Source organism: Prenolepis imparis, unplaced genomic scaffold, assembly GCF_030444845.1.
Source record: "Prenolepis imparis isolate NDT839.2.m4 unplaced genomic scaffold, iyPreImpa1.0 SCAF_1, whole genome shotgun sequence".
Classification (NCBI taxonomy): domain Eukaryota; kingdom Metazoa; phylum Arthropoda; class Insecta; order Hymenoptera; family Formicidae; genus Prenolepis; species Prenolepis imparis.
In genome coordinates, this window is record NW_028141159.1 from 4,533,986 (window position 1) to 4,556,425 (window position 22,440).

At 39.3% G+C, this 22,440-nt stretch overlaps 2 protein-coding genes and 1 long non-coding RNA gene across 10 annotated transcripts in view; 2 read left to right on the top strand and 1 right to left on the bottom strand.

The window, feature by feature from the left end:
* Positions 1-22,440, bottom strand: part of LOC145939490 (uncharacterized) — a 342,686-nt gene that overhangs the window by 256,495 nt on the left and 63,751 nt on the right. The gene's annotated exons all lie outside the window — the stretch shown is intronic.
* Positions 1-22,440, top strand: part of Bi (T-box transcription factor bifid) — a 265,203-nt gene that overhangs the window by 232,907 nt on the left and 9,856 nt on the right. The gene's annotated exons all lie outside the window — the stretch shown is intronic.
* LOC145942924 (uncharacterized) lies at positions 918-2,574 on the top strand. 2 transcript variants are annotated; one of them, XR_014426440.1, is made up of 4 exons: positions 918-1,530; positions 1,591-1,803; positions 1,891-2,133; positions 2,346-2,574. XR_014426440.1 is itself a non-coding variant. In XM_083050094.1 (3 exons), exons 1-3 carry the CDS (start codon positions 1,017-1,019, stop codon positions 2,351-2,353), a joined length of 1,038 nt encoding a protein of 345 aa, XP_082906220.1. In that variant the 5' UTR covers positions 918-1,016; the 3' UTR covers positions 2,354-2,574. The 2 variants fall into 2 exon arrangements, 1 of the variants encoding a protein (XP_082906220.1); XM_083050094.1 differs by having other exon boundaries at positions 918-1,803.

The window sequence follows — 22,440 nt, forward strand, 5'->3', positions numbered from 1 at the left end:
ATCAAGGCTTAAGAGATTATTTACAAACTACAGCGAATAACTTAAATGGACGTATTGGAAAAATGGTTATACTTCCTTCCACATTTATTGGGTCACCGCGTAATATGTTGCAAAATTATCAAGATGCAATGGCAATTGTTAGTAAATTTGGTAAGCCAGATCTTTTTATTACAATGACTTGCAATCCAAAATGGCGTGAAATCGAAGAAAATCTATTGCCTGGTCAACAAGCTTCTGATAGACCTGACATTTGTGCTCGTGTTTTTAATATTAAAAAAGATTATTTAATTGATTTAATCGTTAAGCAAAAATTTTTTGGTGAAGTAGCAGCGTTTGTGTATGTTATTGAATTTCAAAAACGTGGTTTGCCACATATTCATATGTTAATTACTTTAAAATACAATTTTAAAATAACAACTTCACAAATTGTTGATAAATATATTTCTGCTGAAATTCCTGATCCATGTGAAAATCGTACTTTACATGATATAATCATGAAACATATGATTCATGGACCTTGTGGTGATTGGTGTTTGATAGATGGACGTTGTTCGAAACACTATCCGAAATCTTTTCTTGAAGAAACTAAAATGGATGAAGATGCTTATCCTTATTATCGTCGACGAAATAATGGAAAAAATTTTGAACGTCCTGGTGGATATGTAGTTGATAATCGTTATGTTGTTCCATATTGTCCTACTTTATCAATTATATTTAACAGTCATATAAATGTTGAAGTAGTTTCAAGTATTAAATCAGTTAAATATCTATATAAATATATTTATAAAGGACATGATGTTGCTGCTATAACTATTGAACCAATAACAGAAAGTGTTGTTATTGATCATGATGAGATACATAATTACATCGAAGCTCGTTATGTTGGACCTGTTGAAGCTAGCTGGCGTATTCTTGGTAAAAAACTACAAGATAAAAGTCATGCTATAACACGTTTACCAGTTCATCTTCCTAATGAGCAAAATATTATAATTGAAAATGATAACATTGATGATGCAATGACTTCTGCTTTAGATCAAGTTACTATGTTAATAGATTATTTTTCATTAAACTTACGAGATGAAGAAGCAAGACAATACTTATATATAGAAATTCCACGCTATTATACATTTAAAAAAGAGAAAATTAATGGCAGAAATGTCTCGCGTTGGGTCAAACGTAAAAGTCATTTTAATTGTATAGGACGAATGTATTCCGTTAGTCCAACACAAATAGAATTATTTCATTTACGATTATTGTTACTCACAGTAAAAGGGGCCACAAGTTTTAACGATTTAAGAACTGTAAATGAAGAATTTTGTCAATCATTTTCAGCGGCATGTTTAGCTTTAGGTTTAATCGAAGATGATGATGAATGGAAAAGAGCTATGAATGAAGCTGTTGGATGGATGATGCCACGACAACTTCGTAGATTATTTGTACGTATATTATTACATTGTCAACCATTACATCCTGAAGAGTTGTGGGAAAACTTTAAAGTAGCAATGTCTGAGGATTATGTTCGACAGTTTGGTATGTTACAAGCACAAAATAAAGTATATGTACAAATTAATAGTATGCTTTGTGCTGAAGGTAAAAGTTTTGTTAATTTTCCACAAATGGAACAATTAACTAAAAATGACAAAGAAGAGGATTACATGGCATTTGAAGAAGCTATGGAAATAGGCACCAAACAATATAAACAATTAAATAATAAACAGAAAGAGATCGTCGATCTTATATTAAATGAATTAGACAATAATATCTCTAATAATTGTTTTTATATTGATGGTCCAGGTGGATCAGGTAAAACATATATATATACAACTATCTATTATTTAGCTAGAATTAAAAATAAACATGTATGTACAATGGCATTTACGGGTATTGCAGCTACGTTATTACCTTTTGGAAAAACAGTCCATAAGATATTTGGATTACCAGTTCCATTATTTGCTGATTCATCATCAACTATTAAAATCCAATCAAAAGAAGCTCAATATTTAAAAGAAGTTGATATTTTTATTTGGGATGAAGCACCAATGGCACCACGATATGCTTTAGAAATAATGGATCGAACATTGCGTGATATTATGAATAATGATATTCCTTTTGGTGGAAAAATTGTTTTATTAGGTGGTGATTTTAGACAACTTTTGCCTATTAAAGTACATGCTACTCGAAGTGAAATTGTAAATCTTTCTATTAAGTTTAGTTCTCTTTGGAAGCATTTCGTAAAATTCTCTTTAATACAAAATATGCGAGTTCTTCCAGAAGAAATTGAATTTGCAAAGTTTTTATTAGATATGGGAGACGGTTTATTAAACGATTTTAATGATAACTTACAGATTCCTGAATGTTGTGTGACACCTATTAATGCTGATATTGTGGAAGATATATACGGCGAGTTAATAAGAAAAAAGGAGTTTGCTAAAGTAGCTAAATGTGCAATACTTTCTGCAAGAAATATTGATGTAGATGAAATTAATAAGAAAGTTGTTGAATTATTAGATATAACTAATGAACGAATTTATACAAGTGTAGACAGCGCTGTAAATAATGACAATGGTGATATTGGTGAAGCTTTGTTATCAGAATATTTAAATAGTTTATCTCCATCATCTCTTCCTCCACATGAATTACGTTTAAGACCGAATTGTATCATTATGTTGATTCGAAATCTTAGTATCAATGAAGGTCTTTGTAATGGTACTAGATTAATGGTTATAGAACTTGCAGATCATTTATTAAAGTGCAAAATTTTAACAGGTGATAAAATAGGAGATATTATTTTTTTAAATCGAATAACATTATATTGTGAAAATGTATATCCTTTTACTTTTTCCAGAAGACAATTTCCAATAAAATTAGCTTTTGCCATGACGATTAATAAATCACAAGGACAGACGTTTGATAGAATTGGATTAGATCTTCGCAAAGATGTTTTTAATCATGGACAACTTTATGTTGCTTTTTCGCGAGTTCGTTCTTGGCAAGCATTAAAAGTTTATCTTGATAATCAACGAAATAACAAATTTGTTAAAAATTATGTATATACAGAAATATATATTTAATTTTTTGTTTTTTACATGTGATAAAAAACAATTTTTTTAAAATAATAATAATAATAATTTGATCAGGGAATATATAAAAATTTTTTACAAATATAAATTTTAATATTGGAAAATTTTACATTTTATTTACTAATAAAATGTAGTGTTTAACGGAAATAATGTAAATATTTCTATTAACACAAAAATATTTAATATTTTTATTTTATATTATTTTACTTTATTTTATATTTTATATATTATTTTATAACAAAAATGATTATATAATAAGATAATGATAACTTAATGTATTTTGCAAAAATAATATTAAGACACTATATATATATATATATATATATATGTATATGTATGTATGTATACAGGGTATCCGGTAATAGTCGCATCAACCGTCGTGAGCAGGTAGAGCACGTTAAACTGAATAGAAAAATCTTATACCATTTTGCTAAATTCGCAATAATTATTAAATTATTAATTAAAATATTTAAGCAAATGAGCGGTTGGAAAGCGGTAGGCCGGACTCGGTGGGCATGTCAAATGGCTGTCGTTTAGTATCAAAAGTATCATCTTACTTTTCGGCGCCGCTACATTGCTCGCCACTTGCTGCATGACGCCGCCTCTCGATCAAATAATGCTTTTGTTAATAAGCGACTTAAACAAATAAGTTATTCGACACCGAGTCCAGCCTACTGCTTTCCACCCGCTCATTCGCTTAGATATTTTAATTAATAACTCAATAATTATTACGAATTTAGCAAAATGGTATAAGATTTTTCTATTCGATATAACGTGCTCTACCCGCCCAAAACGGTTGATGCGACTATTACCGGACACACTGTATACAGGGTGTCTCATAATTCGCGCCCCACCCGTCAGGGGCAGGTAGAGCAGGTCCAACTGAGTAAGACAGTCCTTTACCGTTTTGCGATTTTCTCAATAATAAAGGAGAAATTAATTAATAAAGTTCGGCCAATCCAAGCGAGTGATAGCGTGCGACGAGAAGAGACAGTCCATATACACTGTTTCTATGCGCGCGGCGGAGGGATAGGAGGCCGCGCGCGGCGAAGCGATAGGAGTCCGCGCTTGACAAAAGACTGACGGTGTATGTATGCACATGTGTGATCTGGAGCTTTACGTCGAACTCCTCCTACCCCTCCACCGCGCGCTTAGAAACGTATAATTATATGGGCTGTCTCTTCTCGCCGCGCGCTATCACTCGCTTAGATTGGCCGAACTTTATTAATTAATTTCTCCTTTATTATTGAGAAAATCGCAAAACGGTAAAGGACTTTCTTACTCAGTGTGACCTGCTCTACCTGCCCCTGACGGGTGGGGCGCGAATTATGAGACACCCTGTATATATATATATATATACAGGGTGTCTCATAATTCGCGCCCTGTATATATATATATATATATATATATATATATATATATACAGGATGTCCGGTAATAGTTATTACCACCATTATAAAATTAAAATAGTTATAACTACCTTTATAAAATTAAAATATAAAATAACTCGTAAACTATTCACTTTTTGACCATCTTACCCTTATAATTTTTTATGCAGAATATTGTGAAGAATCAATTTATGTAAGAAAAATATGATGGTTCCATTTAAAACATTCAATGTGACATTAATTTGTTTATAAAAAAAATTTTTTTTTAATTTTCTATTGCATGTTAAACCTTGCGTAAAGCAGATTAATTTTCACTGTATAAACTTTTCTTTAAACTGGCGGTAACATAAGGTCAAAGTCAAGTCTGTTTACTATTTACGTTTTTAGTGAATCTTCCTCGATAGCAAAGAATTACGCTGTAGAAGCTTAAAAATTGTTGATTTTGAATTGAAAAAATGTAACATAAAGTAAAATTGTATGCAATCATTAAATTATTGTTAAATTTATTGACGGTTACAAACTGGTAAATTTCTGATTAATGACATTTTTTGTTAGATTATTGTAAGTGCCCTAAAAATCGTGGCGATCCTTACGAATATAATCTTTATGAAATTAAAATATAAAATATCTCGTAAACTATTCACTTTTTTATCATCCTACCCTTATAATTTTTTATGCAGAATATTGTAAAGAATCAATTTATGTAAAAAAAATATGATGGTTCCATTTAAGAAATTTAATGTGACATTAATTTGTTTATAAAAAAAATTATTTTTCTAAATTTTCTATTGCATGTTAAAGCTTGCGTAAAGCAGATTAATTTTCACTGTATAAACTTTTTTTTAAATAAGCGGAAATGTTCCAAAAATCGTGGCGACCGTTACGTGAATCACTCTGTATATATATATAGCTCTTGAGATAAGCTACAAGAATATGCAATGAAAACTTACAAAACTTAAAAGCTGGTGGGCTCTTTCATTTTTTTGTATTATATTTGCAGATTCTCTTTACATCTTTTTCTAAGAAAAAGATATCCTTACTTTATTTTAACAAAACTATTAAAAAAAAGCATTTGATCCATAGAAATTAATCCTTTAATCGTAATAATTAAATAATGATTTTTATAAGTGTTTTTATGGATACAAATAAAATTAATAACACTAATCTGATTTGAAAAAAAATTCTTGGTTAATCCATTAATAGAAACAATAACGATAATATATTTAAATAGTATTTCCACGAATTTGTTACTCATCTTTAATATTAAAATTTTAAATTGTTTGTATTTTTTAATTCTTTAATTATATCTCACGTATGAACATGTAAGAAATGAGCGCAATATAATTTTATCATCATATCTATATACATAAGGTGAACCATTTTAAATAATACGGTTAATTAACTAAGCGAAATATCGAAAAATGTTTCAAACAAAAATTGTATGACTGCAAGGGGGCCATAAGATAGTGACAATAATTTGACCTTGGAAAATCAGTTGAAGATTATGTGAAGATCACCGTCAATTTCTTAAATGGAACTACCTATTTTTCATTGCATATTCTTGTAGCTTATCTCAAGAGCTTTCCAAAACCCTATAATAAAGTATTTTTTCATTAAGTACTTTTTGAGTTATAAAGATTCGAAGTTGACAATTTTTTGACATAAAATGTAACATATATTGTAAAATATTCAGTTCTCGGTAATCACCTTAATACTTTTTTTCAAAATGGAATAATGAGACCAATCAATTGGTGTAAAAAAATACATAGTTATAAAATATAAAAAATACATAGCTTATAAAAAAAAGTATGCAGCTATGTATGTTAAATATTACATATTTTTTTAAAACAATCATCTGTTTTCTTTATACCAATTGATTGATCTTATTATACTGTGCAAGAAAGTATTAAGGTATGATTATCGAAAACTGAATATTTTACGAGATATTTTATATTTTATGTCCAAAAATTGTGAACTTGAAACCTCTATAACTCAAAGAGTATAACTCCATAAAAAGATATTTTATTATAGAGTTTTGAAAAGCTCTTAAGATAAGCTATAAGAATATGCAATAAAAAATAGATGATTCCATTTAAGAAATTGACGGTGACCTTCACATAACCTTTAACTGACTATCCAAGGTCAAATCATTGTCACTATCTTATGGCCCCTTTGCAGCCATACAACTTTTGTTTGAAACATTTTTCGATATTTCGCTTAGTTTACGAGAAAATTGACCGTATTGTTTAAAATGGCCTACCCTGTATATATATATATATATATATATAGGGTGATTCACGTAACAGTTTCGCCACGATTTTTGGGACATTTCCGCCTGTTCAAAAAAAAGTTTATACAGTGAAAATTAATCTGCTTTACGCAAGCTTTAACATGCAATAGAAAATTTAAAAAAAATTTTTTTTTTATAAACAAATTAATGTCAACTTGAATTTTTTAAATGGAACCATCATATATTTATTTACATAAATTGATTCTTCACAATATTCTGCATAAAAATTTATAAGGGTAGGATGATAAAAAAGTGAATAGTTTACGAGATATTTTATATTTTAATTTCATAAAGGTGATACTCGTAAGGATCGCCACGATTTTTAAGGCGCTTACAATAATCTGACAAAAAATGTTATTAATCAGAAATTTACCAGTTTGTAACCAGCTTGTAAGTCTGCTTAAGGTAAATTTTCGGTTTACATCAAATCATAGTTTATTAACTTAAAATACAATAATATATTAAAATAAAATAATAGCATAAATTATACAAATGCTAATATATCTGTATATATATATATATATATATATATATATATATATATATATACAGATATATTAGCATTTATATAATTTATGCTATTATTTTATTTGTGATATCAAGTATATCAATTGTAATAAATAAATAGCGCGCGCGTAGCGCGCGCCTGTATTGTTCTAGTAATAAAAAAAACAGATTATACATATATGATAGATTATATTATATTCTATCGAATCCTGTGTCATTAATTAGAAATCGGAAAATTGCTATAATGGAACGTTAAGTTAGAACTCTGGCGCGAAATGATTGAAGAATGAAATTTTCATGAAACAACAAGAGCGGGAGCAAAGCCTTTTCTTCAAGGTTTCGGAACCCCCAACGCGATATTCGTTCTATCGCGAGATTCTACTTCGTCCTTTTGGTTCGTCTGCCTCCTTCTGCTCTTCCTTCTGCTCTTCCTTCTCCTTCTTTCTTTTCCTCCTCCGTAGCTCGTTGTATACCTGGTCGCGGCTAGTTAAGAGTCGGCCGAAACTTGAAACAGTTAAAACAAAGCCTCGCGACCGAGATAGCTCGAAGGATCCGAGAGAGAAAGAGAGAAGAGTTAGAAATCGGAGGCTGGTCGCCCAGAGCCGAGAGCCGGTGAGCTCATCTAAATCACAAATCTCAGCCTCCATCAGCACACCTCCAGCGATAGAGAGCCCACGGTTAATAACCGTCCTGGCGTGTCTGTGTGCGCTGCGAGTCCGTCGCGAGTTTCGGGGTGAGACTCGGTATTGGTGCGCGTCGCGGCCTCGTCGCGCTTCCTGCACTCGCCAGGAAAGAGAAGAGAGAAGAAGGTAGGCACGCGCGCGTGTTGGTGAGCGGTCACGGATATACAAGCCGGTTAGTGCCGGGTAGTAATATCGTGGCTTCTCTCTCACGGACACACTCGTCGGCCCTTCTTCCTCCGTGGTATTGGTAACCACGGACCCCCCGCGACATGGCGCCAGGGTGCTCCGCCTTCCTCCGAGGCGCTCACGATCGTGCGCCCATAACCCCCTGTCGTAGTCGTCGTGCAAGTCCCTCTCGGTCACCTGAAACGCCGATCGCCCCGGCCCTATTACGTTGCACACCACTATATACACCGTGTCGATGGAAATTTACATGGGCTTTTTTATAAAATTCTGGCAGATTTAATCAGCTTCGGTCGGGCCTTCCCTCCCTTCCCCGCTTCAATTAGTTATCTTTTTATAGCGCTCGCTTTGACAAAAAGCAACCTAATATAGCGATATTTTGGGGGTTCATTCTGCGATAGAATAACGTCAAATTCTAAGTTTTATAGATAAATAATTAAAATAAAATTTTATTTTTTTAAATAATGGTAATAGAGAAATTTATTGTATAACTTTAATACATTATTCCAACATATATTTTCTAAATTTAATTTAATTTAAATCTATTCCGACGTGTCTAATGTTATCCAGAAATTTTTCGAATAACCGGCCAAATTCTTGGACCATATCATGCGATACGACGTGGTAATCTTAACGGCCCGGTTATCCATCGTTTGCATACGAAATACTGGCGCATAGAAGGCAAGGCGTACGTTATCGCGCTCGCGAAGGTTACAGGTTGAAACACTTCGTCCGTCATACTTATTCAAAGTGGAAGATTCCCTAGCCTCCGGGCGACTTCCTTCGACTTGGCGGTCGCACCTGAAGGCTCTTTGTAGGTGCGAGTACCATATTATAGCCGGCTATAATAACGAGTGCGATGGTTCCGCACGAACGTTAGTTTCCTCCCGCGCTGCTCCCGACCCCTCTCACTCTATATATGCATGCCGTAGGATCGGCAACTCGCGGCTCATCTCATATGCACTTGCAAATTCGTCGTGGATACTTATGACTATACGTTATGACTACCCGTCGCGGATCAAGCTTCAACCTGCTATTCCCAAGGAGCGTTTTATCGTGCACCTACGGCAACTATTATCGAGTATCTTGTCTTGTGTATAGATTCGCCCTCTTCCTCATTGCATCTCAATTGGATGCTGTGTAACGAAACAGGATTCTGAAATAAGAACGACGATATATGCAACGTTCGTTTGCGCGAGATAATTACGTAGATTCCCCTGGAATTTTGCGAACTCCCTATTCGAAGTTGAAGAAAGAAATTTCACACTTTATGGGGGGGAGGGGATCCGGATGCGCGCAAAATTTGTACCCTATTAAATACGCATTGCGAACCGAGGTCAACCATCACTAGTGCTGGACCTCTCTCGTCTCCGATCGGGTCCAGCTCTGTAAGAAAACGCGAGAGAAGATTTGCCGTCACGAAGGAGCAAAAAAAGAGAAAGAAAACACGACATCTTTGTTTGGTGGAGGCTCGGGGTGGCCCAGGCTTCGTCGGCCCGTTAGGGTGGTCGAGGGGGAGACCCCGTAGATGAGGGGTTTTGGAGGTTAAACAAACATGTGATTACCGACTGCCTACAGCTGGCTACATTATATCTGCCTACCAAGGTAACCATCTATCGCCTCTCTCTCCTTCTGTTTCTCTCTTCCTCTCTTTTTCTCTCTCGTGTCTCTCCGAATCCATCATCCGGGGTTCTCTGCCAAGTCCTTCTCTCTCTCTCTCTCTCTCTCTCTCTCTCTCTCTCTCTCTCTCTCTCTCTCTCTCTCTCTCTCTCTCTCTCTCTCTCTCTCTTTCTTACTCCTCGTATCTTCTTACCTTCGTCTTTCTCGAGCATCGTCGTTCATACCCGGGCAGTCCGGAGAAAAAGAGAAAGAGAGGGAAATAGAGGAGGCAGCGAACCGTGGCCGGAGGCTATATAGCACGCCATCATCTTCCGTGGAAGATGAAGGAGAAGGAACAGAAGGAGGAGGAACCGGAGCCTCGAGAGAAGACGGGAGACGTATCTGTCTTTTTGAGTAGCCACCTAAGGAACGATCTCGACTATTTTCAACCTGTATCCACGTTGTCCCTCTTTTTCTGACGATTAATTTCCTGTTTCCAGAAAAACTATGTTCTTTTACGCGTCTCGTCACATAACACCGATACATAATTCATACTATATATATAATCTATGGATAAATCTCAAAATTTTTACATATTTATGTAATTACATGATTTTAAATTAAATTTTTGATTCGGTAACACACACACACACACTCTATAGAATTTAAAGATATTAAAGATATTATCTCGTCAATGTATATTTATATCATTTTACACATTTTCCATTTATCTATCATCGTAAATTATATTATCTAAGGCTTTCACATAAGATGCAATTTAAATAGTACACCGCCAGCGAGATAGAACGAATAGAAATAAAATTATTACATTGCACATAAATTATACAAATACATATATATAAATATATATAATATATAAAATCTTGGAGGCATTCATTTTTCGTGCATCATCTGGGATTTCCACATATTCTCACGGTAAAATCACGCTTATCGTGATCGCATTTAACACTAATTACAGCAAAATCTATCATTCCTGCGCGCGCGTCTCATTAAGAAACGTTGGCAGCCCCACGGGCAGCGTAAATCTCGTCATTATGTCTTGCATTTTCTTGACGAAACTGCGAGGTTCTTCGGGACGCGTGAAGTGGCTGCGGCTCGAGCAGCGGCCGTTTAATTACTTTGCGGCACGTACATCTACCGCGCGCACACAACACAGACATGCACACACACACATGCGCGGAATCGCGCTCGCTCGCATACAAACGACGGTATACGTAAATACATTCGCACATCTCGTCTATACGAGGCATTGCAAAAGTGCAGTCTTTGATGCACGTGACGGTGAGCGCTTACACGTGTCCGCCCTTTTTACTTGAGATTTCAAGAAAGCTTCTCGCGCGAGTCCGCCTCTGACAGTCTCTTCTGCAAACATTTAAGATGATGATACTCTTTTTTCAACAATTGTCGTATTTTGCAAAAATACTTTCTTAAGTTTTATATTAATGTTTTTTGTGACTTAATGTGACATACGTATATTATTTTTAATTTTTAATCAAAGATTTATTTAAATTTGACATCTCTTTTATATGTATGTATAGTGTTATTGCTATATTTTATATCTATAACTCTATTCGTGATAACTCTATTCCCGATTAAATTAGAAATTCCCACGGATTAATCGATCATCGCCGTTTGCGTCTCGGACCATATTGAAAAATGAGTTGAAATGATAAAATGCAGTCTGAAGGGCCAGTGGCCGGCGAGGAGAGAGAAAGACGGAGAGAGAGAAGATTCAAAGTAGGGGGCCCCGTAGGACGCGCTTAATGGGTCCGCTTCGTCGGGACGGCTTCCTGCTTAACGCCGAACCACTCGCCCACGTCCGCTCGTTCCACGCAATTCCAGATCGTCCCTTCTTTCCCTATCTGTCTCTCTCTCTTTGTCGTCCCTCCTCATCCTCGGCGCGTCACATCAATCCGCCAATCATAATTTCTATCAGAGCCACCTCCGGGTGACGATAGCCGACAATCGCTAAATTGCCCGGACGCCTTTTGTCTCCCACCCGGGTTTCAGCCATAATGCATTCGAGCAATTTTGCCACGCGCACCACGACCATCATCAGCGTCGTTGCTTCTCTTCCACTTTTGTTCTCGCTGTGTCGATAATATACATTTTTTCTTTTTTTATTACGATTGAATCCCGCGTCTTTTAATGTTACATTGTAGATAATTAAAGTTATGATATTATCGATATTGAAATATTCAACTTGTTTTACATGTTATATAATTCGTCATTTATCTGTATAGAAAAAAAGAGATGAAAAATAACGATGAGGATAAAAATCCAGATGTGTTTGATCTTAAAAAAAGAAAAAAAAGAAAAAAAAGAAAAACTTATCCGATGAAAAAAAGGTGCCTGCGGTAATTCTAGGTGAGACATGCACTTCTCAGTGTTCTGTAAACTTCGCACGAGCTCTCTTTGCGAAACCCGAGCCGCAGAAAAACGTCCCGGCGCTTCAATCCTCGACGAAGAAACGTGTGCTCGCTTCTCTTTCTCTCTCTTTGGTTTTTTTTCTCTCTCGGCGTCTTCGAGCCGGCTCGGTTGACTCGTGTGATGCGCGCGTAGATTGCACGCGCACTCGCGCCCGGTTTTTCTTCTCGCGAATCGCATTCCCTTCCCTGCGCTTCTCTCTTTCTTCCCTCTCTGCCTCCCCCATTTCTCGCGATTTTCTCTCTCTTTTTCTCTTTCCCTCTCAATGTCTTTTTTGACAGCAGCGGCGCCTGCGCCCGCGCAAAACGGACCGGCGCGTACAAGCGGCGCCTTTGAGCAAATTGAAAACACTCGTGGATTCGGCTAATTACCGAAACATAATGAGCGCCCTCTCCTTCTCGCGTCTTCCGCCGCTCGTCTTCCCTCATTCTTCCTGCGACGTAGCCAGGGTTCCACGGTCGATTCCTTCAACCCTTTTATACCAGCTTGGCGCCACCGGATCCTTGAATGCACGGAACTTCATTTAGATTCACGGATTTTCGTCTTCCGTCTTCGTCTATGACAGATGGGGAAGCGTAGCTTGTGATTCCCAAGCATTACGATCCATCGCGGAGCTTGGCACTTTTATAACACGACTTTTCTTTACTCATGACGTGTTACTCCCTGTCTAGGTCCGTATGCCAAATTTTTAGTCGGAATATAATTTACGATCTCTAGTACGTCAAGAAACGTGGTGTTAAGTTAACATGTGGACCAACTCTCTGGCATTCCTCCACGTTATCTTTCTTCAATTTTATCTTTTCTCTATCTTATCATTATTCCAGAATAATGGTGTTACGCCGGGCATCATATGTGATTAGAACGTACGTTGGTGCATGCGGTATAACTTTGATGACACAGATACAGATGTGAGAGTAAATCAGTTTAACGACCGTACTTGGATCCTCATTATTTTATTGTAATAACTAACGAGCTGACAAGCGGGACAGATGTTCCGCGGCTATCGCAAACGCTCTTAAAATCGTTTTCTAAAGGGACCACCTCGTCGCCGGCGAATCTCTCGGGCGTCGCGACGACGTCGTTGGTGGTGCATCTGTTGCAAATTAGGGAGGCCTATAAAAAGGCGCTATTTTTCGCCGAAAGCGGCACGAATAGTCCTTGAGCGGCAAATAGAGCGAGTCACAGAAGAGTTATCGTCTATTCTATGACACATCAATTATCTTATTTTTCACACGTATATGTTTTGCCTTAACAGTAAGCGATATAAAATTACGAAAATATTTAATACAGCGAAATAAACACGATCTCTACGTAAAAAAAAATGTTAGGAATAGTATAATATATCTCGGTAATCTCTAGAATTCGCGCGAGATTTGTCAGTCGGCTCGTTTACGTTCGTCGCCTTGATTCTCTCACGGGAACGAAGAGGCTTATGCGAGATTCTTTCGCGACGCTGACCGAAGTGGATAGGCAGGGTAAAAATTTGTGTTACGGTCGAACACACATACACACATATACACGTTGCGCGCGCGATCAGAGCCCCGACATCAGAGGCGCCGCCGCGCAAACTCTACTAATGGACATTCGACAACGACGACGACGACGACGACGACGACGACGACGACGACGACGACGACGACGACGAACGACGACGAACGACGATGACGATGGCGAGGACGAGGACGAGGACGAGGACAAGCCGGAGCGTTGGGACGGGGACGGAAGACACGGGGCTCCTTACTGTTTGTCGTTTGAATGTTTTAGGACCTCTGCTTAACCAACTTACTTACTGCCTCTGTGGAAGACAGCCGCTGCCGTGTTTGCACGGAACATTTCTTCTTTTTCTTCCCTCCGTTTCTTTCCCCTATCCCCCTATCGACCGTCCATCGTCGTCATCGTCCTCTCTTCCTCCTTCTCCTTTTTCACTCTTCCTGAAACTGCGGACACCTTCTGTGTCGCTCTACGAACACACAGCAGACGCGTTTCTCTCTATGACGGATGCTTCTGCAAACACGCGTATCTGTTTGCGCTTTCTGGCGGCTGCGTCCGGACACCACCGTATTTTTGGTGTGCGCAACGAGCAGCAGTTAAAAATCGACGCGCCACTATCGTCTACTATTTTTCTACCGATTTCGTGTTCAAATTTGCTTCCGGGTACGCCGGTTTGCTCAGTCGGCGTTACATTAACGATATACCGCGAGAACGGGGATTCCGCCGCCAGGCGGAATCGTGCTGCAATTTTTTTTTTAATATTGTCATAGAGACCTCTGACGAGTTGTTTGCATAAATTGATCTACGTGTTTTATGCGCGACGTTTGCGTACACGTAAAACAAAGTTAGTTAAACATACAAATGGCGCGCGTTCCGTGAATACATTATATTTAGAAAGTAATGAAATAATATTGGCCCCGCGGATATTATATTATATCGATAAGAGGAAAAAACTCAGGTTTTTAGCGCGTCTTGATGTGTCGCTGACGAATCAGCTGATCGGAGTTGCGAAGAATCACGATCATCGACACCCATCCGCGGCGAATCCCACGCATTTACATACGCATCTATCGTCACTGGTCTGAATTAGTGAGACAGATCGTGATAGAGAGCGGCGTTCTCAACTCCGGGGTTATCCTCCCCACGGGTCACGGATAACGGGGACCGATAATTCGAAGCGACCTCGCTCGATCCCGAAGGTTAGACGGGAAGAAAAAGAGGAGAAAAGAAAGCGGTTGAAGAGACAAAAAAATGTCCGAGCGTTCACGGGTTCCGAGAGGCTTAATGCACGCGTTAATTCTTCGATCATTACGCTCTCCCTTCGGCTACTTATCTTCTTTATGACCCGCCGAGCTATCCATATATATTTTACCATATATCTCTAAACGGTCTCCTTCGGTCTCGAAAATTTCATCTCTTCGTTGTAAGTTAAGTTTTCTCAACGTGCCTAGAACGCTTTTCTCATTATTAATCGATAATAGCTCATTTACGATGTCAGATGATTATCGATAACAATACTATTCCGTATTGTAACGATGAACAATAAAATATGACACTCGCTCAAGCGATGTTAGTGACGCAAAGAGATTTTTTTTCCGAGTTATAGCAAAAAAAATATTTTCTTTTCTCACGTGACTGGAACATAATTGTAGCTTGTTAGTTTAAGAGGGTTAGTTTAATGCTAATAAATTAGACTTACTTAAGGGTAATGGAGCAGCGAAAAGGCTTTATATGTCCCGGGGGTAAAATATTTCATGCGTGTTGTCGACATACGTTTCTCTTACGTGACACGACCATTCAATTCCATTTCTTCAGTGAAATCAGGAGAGTGAGCGTGTCACGAGCGACGAATGGTTAGAGGATTGCATAGTCTCATTTCACGCGAGATACCAGATGCTCGACGCAGCTTTTATGGCGCTAATCAATCGCTCCTAGTCTTTCTCGCGTGCACATTTGCCGATGTCAATCGAAGAGATAGGTATCATCGGGGTGAGGGGTATAGGAATTAATAAATCCGATCAAAAGCTCGTAAATTAATAAATATTCTAATTTCACACAAATGTCGGAAAGAAAATTTTAATCGTATATAGCTCTCACGCAAATATCATACGCTTTTTTTCGCAGATTTAAATATATAATAATCACCTGATATCACAAATTAATATAAACAGTACAGTTAATTCGCTCTTTAGAATTACATTATTGCATTTAAAGAGGCAGACTTTATCCAATCTGTTTTTAATACATTCGCAATATCTCTGTTGCGGTGTTCGATATAATCGATGCGATATTCCGTATTCCGCTCACTCACGGTCTTTCTAAACCGCAATATTCTCGACGGGAAAAATATCGATAGTGGTCAGCGCAGTCGCCCACGAGCCCTCGTTCGTATTTAAAAAAGAAATAAATAAATAAAAAATAAAACGAAGGGACGCGCGATTACCAGATACGAGGGTGGCCGGCGCGCGGTTGCGACGATTCCCGTATTCTTCAGGACAATAAAGTTCCGACTCTCTTTCTCTCTCTCTCTCTCTCTCTCTCTCTCTCTCTCTCATTGAAAATGAAGGGGGTGGCTACCAGTCCAGATCCCGAGGGTTAAGTTTTGCCGAGCTTTCAGCCTTCCGTTTCCTTCCCCCTTTCTCTTCTTCTCTCCTCATTTTCTGGCATTTCTCTCTTCTTTCATCCTTTTTCTTTTTTTTTAACGTTTGACCCTACGACAATGAAATCACAGGGTCGTAACACCTCAACTGGAAACGAATCCGGCGACTGTCGCCGCGCCGGGGTCGAAGTGAAAAAAAAAGGAAAAGATGAGAGGAGGAGAGTCCGATAATCGGTTTCAATCAGCACCATTGTCGGTCAGCGTAATCCGCCAGACTGAGGTATCAAAAAAGAAAAAAAAAAAAAAGAATAGCGCGAACGACCAAAGGCGAATTTCGCTGGCTCAGCAAGAAAAGCTCGTTTCCCGATAAACACACGTGTATAGCCTTGTCTAAGCTCTGTGTATAGTATTGTCTTTAGCCAATATTTAATGTTCTATATTTAAAGAATCGTCTAGATTCTTTACATTCGATATACGGTGAGATCGATAAATAACGCGATATCAAATGCTCCTTGCCAATGCATTTACTTAACCGGGAAGTTAGAAGAATTCTAGATATATGTATATAGGTTGTGATATTCTTGCTTTATTCATTGTTAATACATCGGATATACGTTTTTAGTTTACTATTCTTCTATTAAAATTATTATTCCGTGGAAAAGCAAGAATAACGAGATTATTCCTTCCCTTTCATAATAATAATCCATTATAATAAGAAAATGCGATTTAAAAAACTAAACAGCATGAGAGAGGCGGAAGAGGAGAGAAGTTAATCCCGAACTGAATTCGCCCCGTTGCGTCATTAAAGCGAGGCGGCGAAGGAGACAAGCAGTCCGCGTGAAATTCATCTTGTTTATCGCGTACGGCGAGATAAGAGACGAGCTTCTGCGACGCACACACTGTCGGATCCGCGGAGCGTTTCGAATCACCCGTGTATCCCATGTTTCGAGGGCTTCAAAGGGCCGCGGCTCGTAAAGCTTCCACGAGCACCGTGCAATTAGCGCGATATGCAAACACAAGCCACAAAAGAACGATAGCGCGATTCGATCGGCGGCGACACATCGGAGAAAACGTCGCCCGAAACTCTCTTTCTCTCTCGAATATTCAAGAACCATTTTTCCTCGCTGAAAGAAATAAAAAAATTCAAAAAATTCCGCTCATATATTTCACGGCGTATCGAGCATCGCCGGCAATTTCACACTTGCGAATCGAACGAACACCCCTCGCGGCGGCGCGATTTCCCATCTTTTTCCGCGGGTATCAGCGTATTTCAGCGCGAGAGATACCGCGCGAGCTCGTCTCTCAAAGAGCTTTTTTTTCCCCCTTTATCACCCTTCGGGCAAGAGCGAGAGGGATAGAGAAAAAAGAAGAAAGAGGGAGTGACGCCTTCTTTATACACGCGACCGTCTGTAAGCAGCCTGATTTCCGTTTAACGTTTCCCTCCCGTTGCTTTTTTTCCGTATCAACCGCCGCGGAAATCAAGGGAAAGGACGATTCTCGCGTGTACCCTCCTCTAAACCTTGACAATTCTCGCTTAAATAACCTCTCTCTCGTGTACGCTCTTATGTAAACGTAGAGTCACGTCAAACGTATTTATCTTGAATACTTCCACGAATTGTAGTATAAATTCGAAGGAGCGTTTTGCTAGAGACTTGTTGGACGACAATCTCGTATATTAAAAAAAAAGAAGTCTTACATGCATCAAGTAATCTATATAACTTGGAGATGATACTTTTAATATTAATTTAATTATACGTGAATTTTTCTCTGAAATTTGTTTATGCTAAAATATAGTAAGAGAAGTTTGAAGCGTGGAATAGTGATTTAATTTTTGTTTCCGTTTCTCTTCAATGAGCCAGACTTGGATCGCGCAGTTTATTAGAAATTATGATGACGGTGCGATAGCACTGGTTGGCGACAGTACCTATTTGCTTTCATTCGATGATCAAAGAACGGCGTTAAGTCGATAATCTTTATCTCTTTGCGTGCACAGTGGGTCCATTGAGCAGTTCCGTTCGATCCATGGAACTAGTGCGCAATTTGATTTAAGGACACCGGAATTGAAATTAGCATCAATGTGACGGCTCGCTCGACGTTAATCGCGCTATTATAAAATATTCGCGAAAAATTCGCTTATCTTTTTGCTACTATTTTAGCATAATAATAAATACAAGATATCAAATAAATTAAAAATAAATTAGATTTTATATTTAAGAAATGATTCCATATTACGCGAAGATATTTATAGATAAAAAAAAAAGTTTTATTAATCCGTCTGTAAAAGATTCTGTTCTGAAAATTAGCTGAAAAAATAGAAATAGGTCGGGGGCAGTGTTATCGATAAAGAAATATATTTCCCGTTGCCTTCCTTAACGGGTCAATGCGAGGTAATAAGAATGCGGCATATTGTGACACCTGTCATATTTCACCGAGCAGCAGCGTTCACAAAGTAGACCTCGAAAATCGGCACAAATTCGCGTGGAAGGGAAGAAAGAACGCGATCTAAACGAGTTCCTCGTGTTTGCTCGGTTATCCAGCCGGCCTGCTATTGGCTTGCCGGCTTACGTGCAAGTCGGCCATAATGCCCGAACCGGATGATGGAAAAGCCACCCTCGATTCGAGCCAATTAGCTTCCGGGCGAGTAAGTGGCAGAGAACCTCCCTAAGGATCCATTTCTCTCCCACACCCTTTCTCCTCTACCCCTCATTCCTTTCCTTACTCCTTCTCCTCATCGTCTTCGCCGTTGAGCCGTCACGAATTGACCTAACTTGGCTGGCCTCGCTTTGCCAACGAACGAGACTGTCGCGTCGCACCGCCGAACCGTCTGTAAGCCCGAAGTTCATCGCCTAATTCGTTCTTAGAACTGGAAGACACTTGTCACGCTCCCACGCGTCACTTGCCCGAATTCAGATTGATTCGAACTAATTAACTTTGTTGAAATTATGCGCTTAATCGCGAGCTTGAAAGTACAACATCTGCGGAGATTGACGCGAACTGAAAACGCGATTAAGTTTCAATCGCTCGGAGACGCGTTTCGATTCCGAGGGTCTCCTTTGCACGTGTCTTGACTACTTGAAAAATTTAACGATTTCCGATTGTATTGATCTTACACGCGTGCTTTGTACTCATTTTTATAATTAATGTAAATTCGATACTTTTTTTTTACCACAATCGTCCGTACGCATTTTGAAATGTTCAAAATAATGTTTCAATATTTCACGATGTTTTTTTCATAGTTTTTCTTAATAAAATTCCATTTTTCTTTGAAAGTAATCATATTGAAAAATTTCAATCTCTCTCTTCGTTTGTGATTAATGACACGAAGCAGAGACATTTATTTTTATGCCGCATTACTAAATGCAACGAAATATCGCCGCGAGACAGACTGCTTTTATTTTTATTCCGAAGGTCCCGAGATGGGCCAGTCGCGTCCGGAACACGTCCTCCTACACGACGGGTCCTCCGCCCAGGGATAGAAAAATCCACCCCTTTTTCAGGCGGTCGATACCAGGACGACCAACCTTACCACCACCTTTCCTTTCCGCTCTGTTACGTTCCACCCCCGTCGCGCCTAGTCTTTTCTTCGTCGCACCCTTACGTGGTGAGCGAGCTCTCCCGCTCGCACCCTCGCCTTCGGCGAAAAGTTTCGCTCCTCCGCCGCTTCCTGCCGAGGTAGCGCCACACTCGTCGTCAAGAACCACCCTCTTTCGCCCTCCACGTATCATATACACATACGCGAACCACCCCTTTCTCCTTTTTTCGTCCGATGACTTTCTGCCGGTTCTATATCTGCTCCCGTTATTCTCGCGTTATTCGTTCAGATATCCCGCTCGATCTCGAACGTATGTGTGTATATATACATGTGTGTGTGTGTGTGTGTATCGGAGATCGTATGTACACACATGTGTGTACGTAAGCGGATGAGAGTGCGCACATACGGGAGATACGTGCATTCGCAAGGATTGCAAACTAAACCGCACATGCACTGTTACCTGATGTACCGATGGCTAAGTAATCCTCGGACCATCGGCCAACTCCTTGACCCTCAAAGTGAAAAGCGCCGGTTTTTTCCTCTCATCTCTCTCTTTTCTTGTAACCCATCCTATCTTTTAGTTCACAGTTCTCTCGTCTTCGCAATACGTCGAAGCGCGTTCTGCACTTTGCTTTTTGCTCCTCCTCGCCGCGGCGAAAGAATTTCGCGATACCACCGCGTCGTCGGTGCTGCTAAAGTCCTTATTTTCAGTCTCTCACCGAGGCAGGCCCTTTTAGCCCAAGAGATTTGTTTGCTCTTCTGTACGATCAGTTGACCAAACACTAAAGACAGTAATGGCGAGGCTTTGTTGCGCGCCTTCGCGTTCTCGGCTGACCGACGTGGATTTCAAAACTTTCGAACGGACGAATTATTTCATCCCTGTCCCTTTTCCACGCGACGATCTTTTAAACGTTTTGCGTTTTTTGCACGTATTTTAAATATTACAATTGTTTGTGTAAAAGAGAGAGTAATTTAAATTCAGAATAATAGATTTAAATTTGTTATGCGCATAAATTTTTTTATTGGTCCATATATTAAAGAGATATATATAATATCGCGGTTTAAAAGCAGCGCATCTAAAGAGATCTCCGGATTCCGTGATTCTGATGGTGCAGGAATGAGCGAGCAAGGAAAGGGGGAAGGGAAAGAGGAGTGCAAAGGAGAGGAAGAGAGAGGGCAACAGAGAGAGAGCAGCAGCGTGTGCAGGTTCGTGATTCGAAGTAGGTGGGCCCCCAGGTAGCCAGGACAGATAACACCCGGAGATTACCGCGGACAGAGTCATTAGCAATGTCGGCTTCTGTGTCGGTCGAGATATTCTCTCACTTTCCTCTCCTGCCGTCCCTCTCTTCCTCTACCTCTGCTCCCTCTTACCCTTCCTCTCCTCCGCCGTGCGGTTTTATCTGGCCGGTTAATTCACGCGGCGCGATATACACACCGGACCGCTTCAGATCCTCTATCACTTACTTTCTGTATATCTTACGACCATCCCCCTCTTTTCCCTTTCTTACTCTGCTTCTGTCTTCTTTATTCTCTCTCTCTCTCTTGATCTAAATACATCTCGCAATATACTAACCCCCCATCCCTTTCTTCTCTCGCGAACCGTACTCGCTCTCTCCTTCCTCCGTCGATCATCTTTTTTTTACCCCCCATTCTCCGACATGGTTGCACCGCGAAAGACGCGCATTCGCCGCGCTCGAGCGAGCCCAGATTAGAGTCCGGAGAAATACTAATTGCTCCGATCGGCGTTCGCACATATTTTCCACGGCGCCAGAGGCGTGTCGAGGCCGAAGGTCCACGAGAAACGAGATAGGGACGAGGGGACCGCCGGGGCGACGCGCAAGGGATCGAAAGAGGGAAAGGGCAGGGGGGAACCGGTGACTGTCGGTGACGGCGAGGGGAAAGAGAGAGAGAGAGAAAAAAAAGAAAAGAAGCATTCGGCTTTGATAGGCTAATGACAAACGCCTAGATTGCCGGCTTATCACCCGGCCAGCGCTAATTATTTCCCCTTTGTGCCATGCCGCGCATAATGGCGTCCGTACGAGAACGGGTTCTCTCTCTTTCCGTCTTACGTGTGCCGTGCGATTTACACGCACGAGCGTGACGGCGAATTTTTTTTCTTTCTTTGTTACTGCGAGAGCAGCGTGAATTTCTCGTCTTTTTACGAATCGGTTCTTCCACTTGCGACTCCATATGCAGTGGTGAATCTTTGACTGTCTCTCAACGATTTATATATTTTTTCCATGCGTGGGATCCGCTTGAACGCGAATTTTCATTTATGAGAGATTAACGATAAACTAACGCGCCGGATGTTTTCCGATTAATCTCCCCTTTTGCATTACGATTCGTATATACCTATATACACGCACTAATTTGTGCGCACGTTTTTTCTGGAGCTTTTCCTCTAGTCCTGGAAGAGAGACCAGAGATTATCGCACGATATCGTCGGCGATGTTTTCGAGCGGGATACGTGTACATTTCATTATATAATAATCCGTCCTTCGCAGTTAATTACAGAATATTGTAAAAATTTTAAAGCTTCCGCGGACGATCCTTGACATGTCTGACTCAGTATTTCTTTATAGTTGGTAAACTAACCCGGTATTAATACTTTAACGACATTGTATGGGAGAAACTTGCATA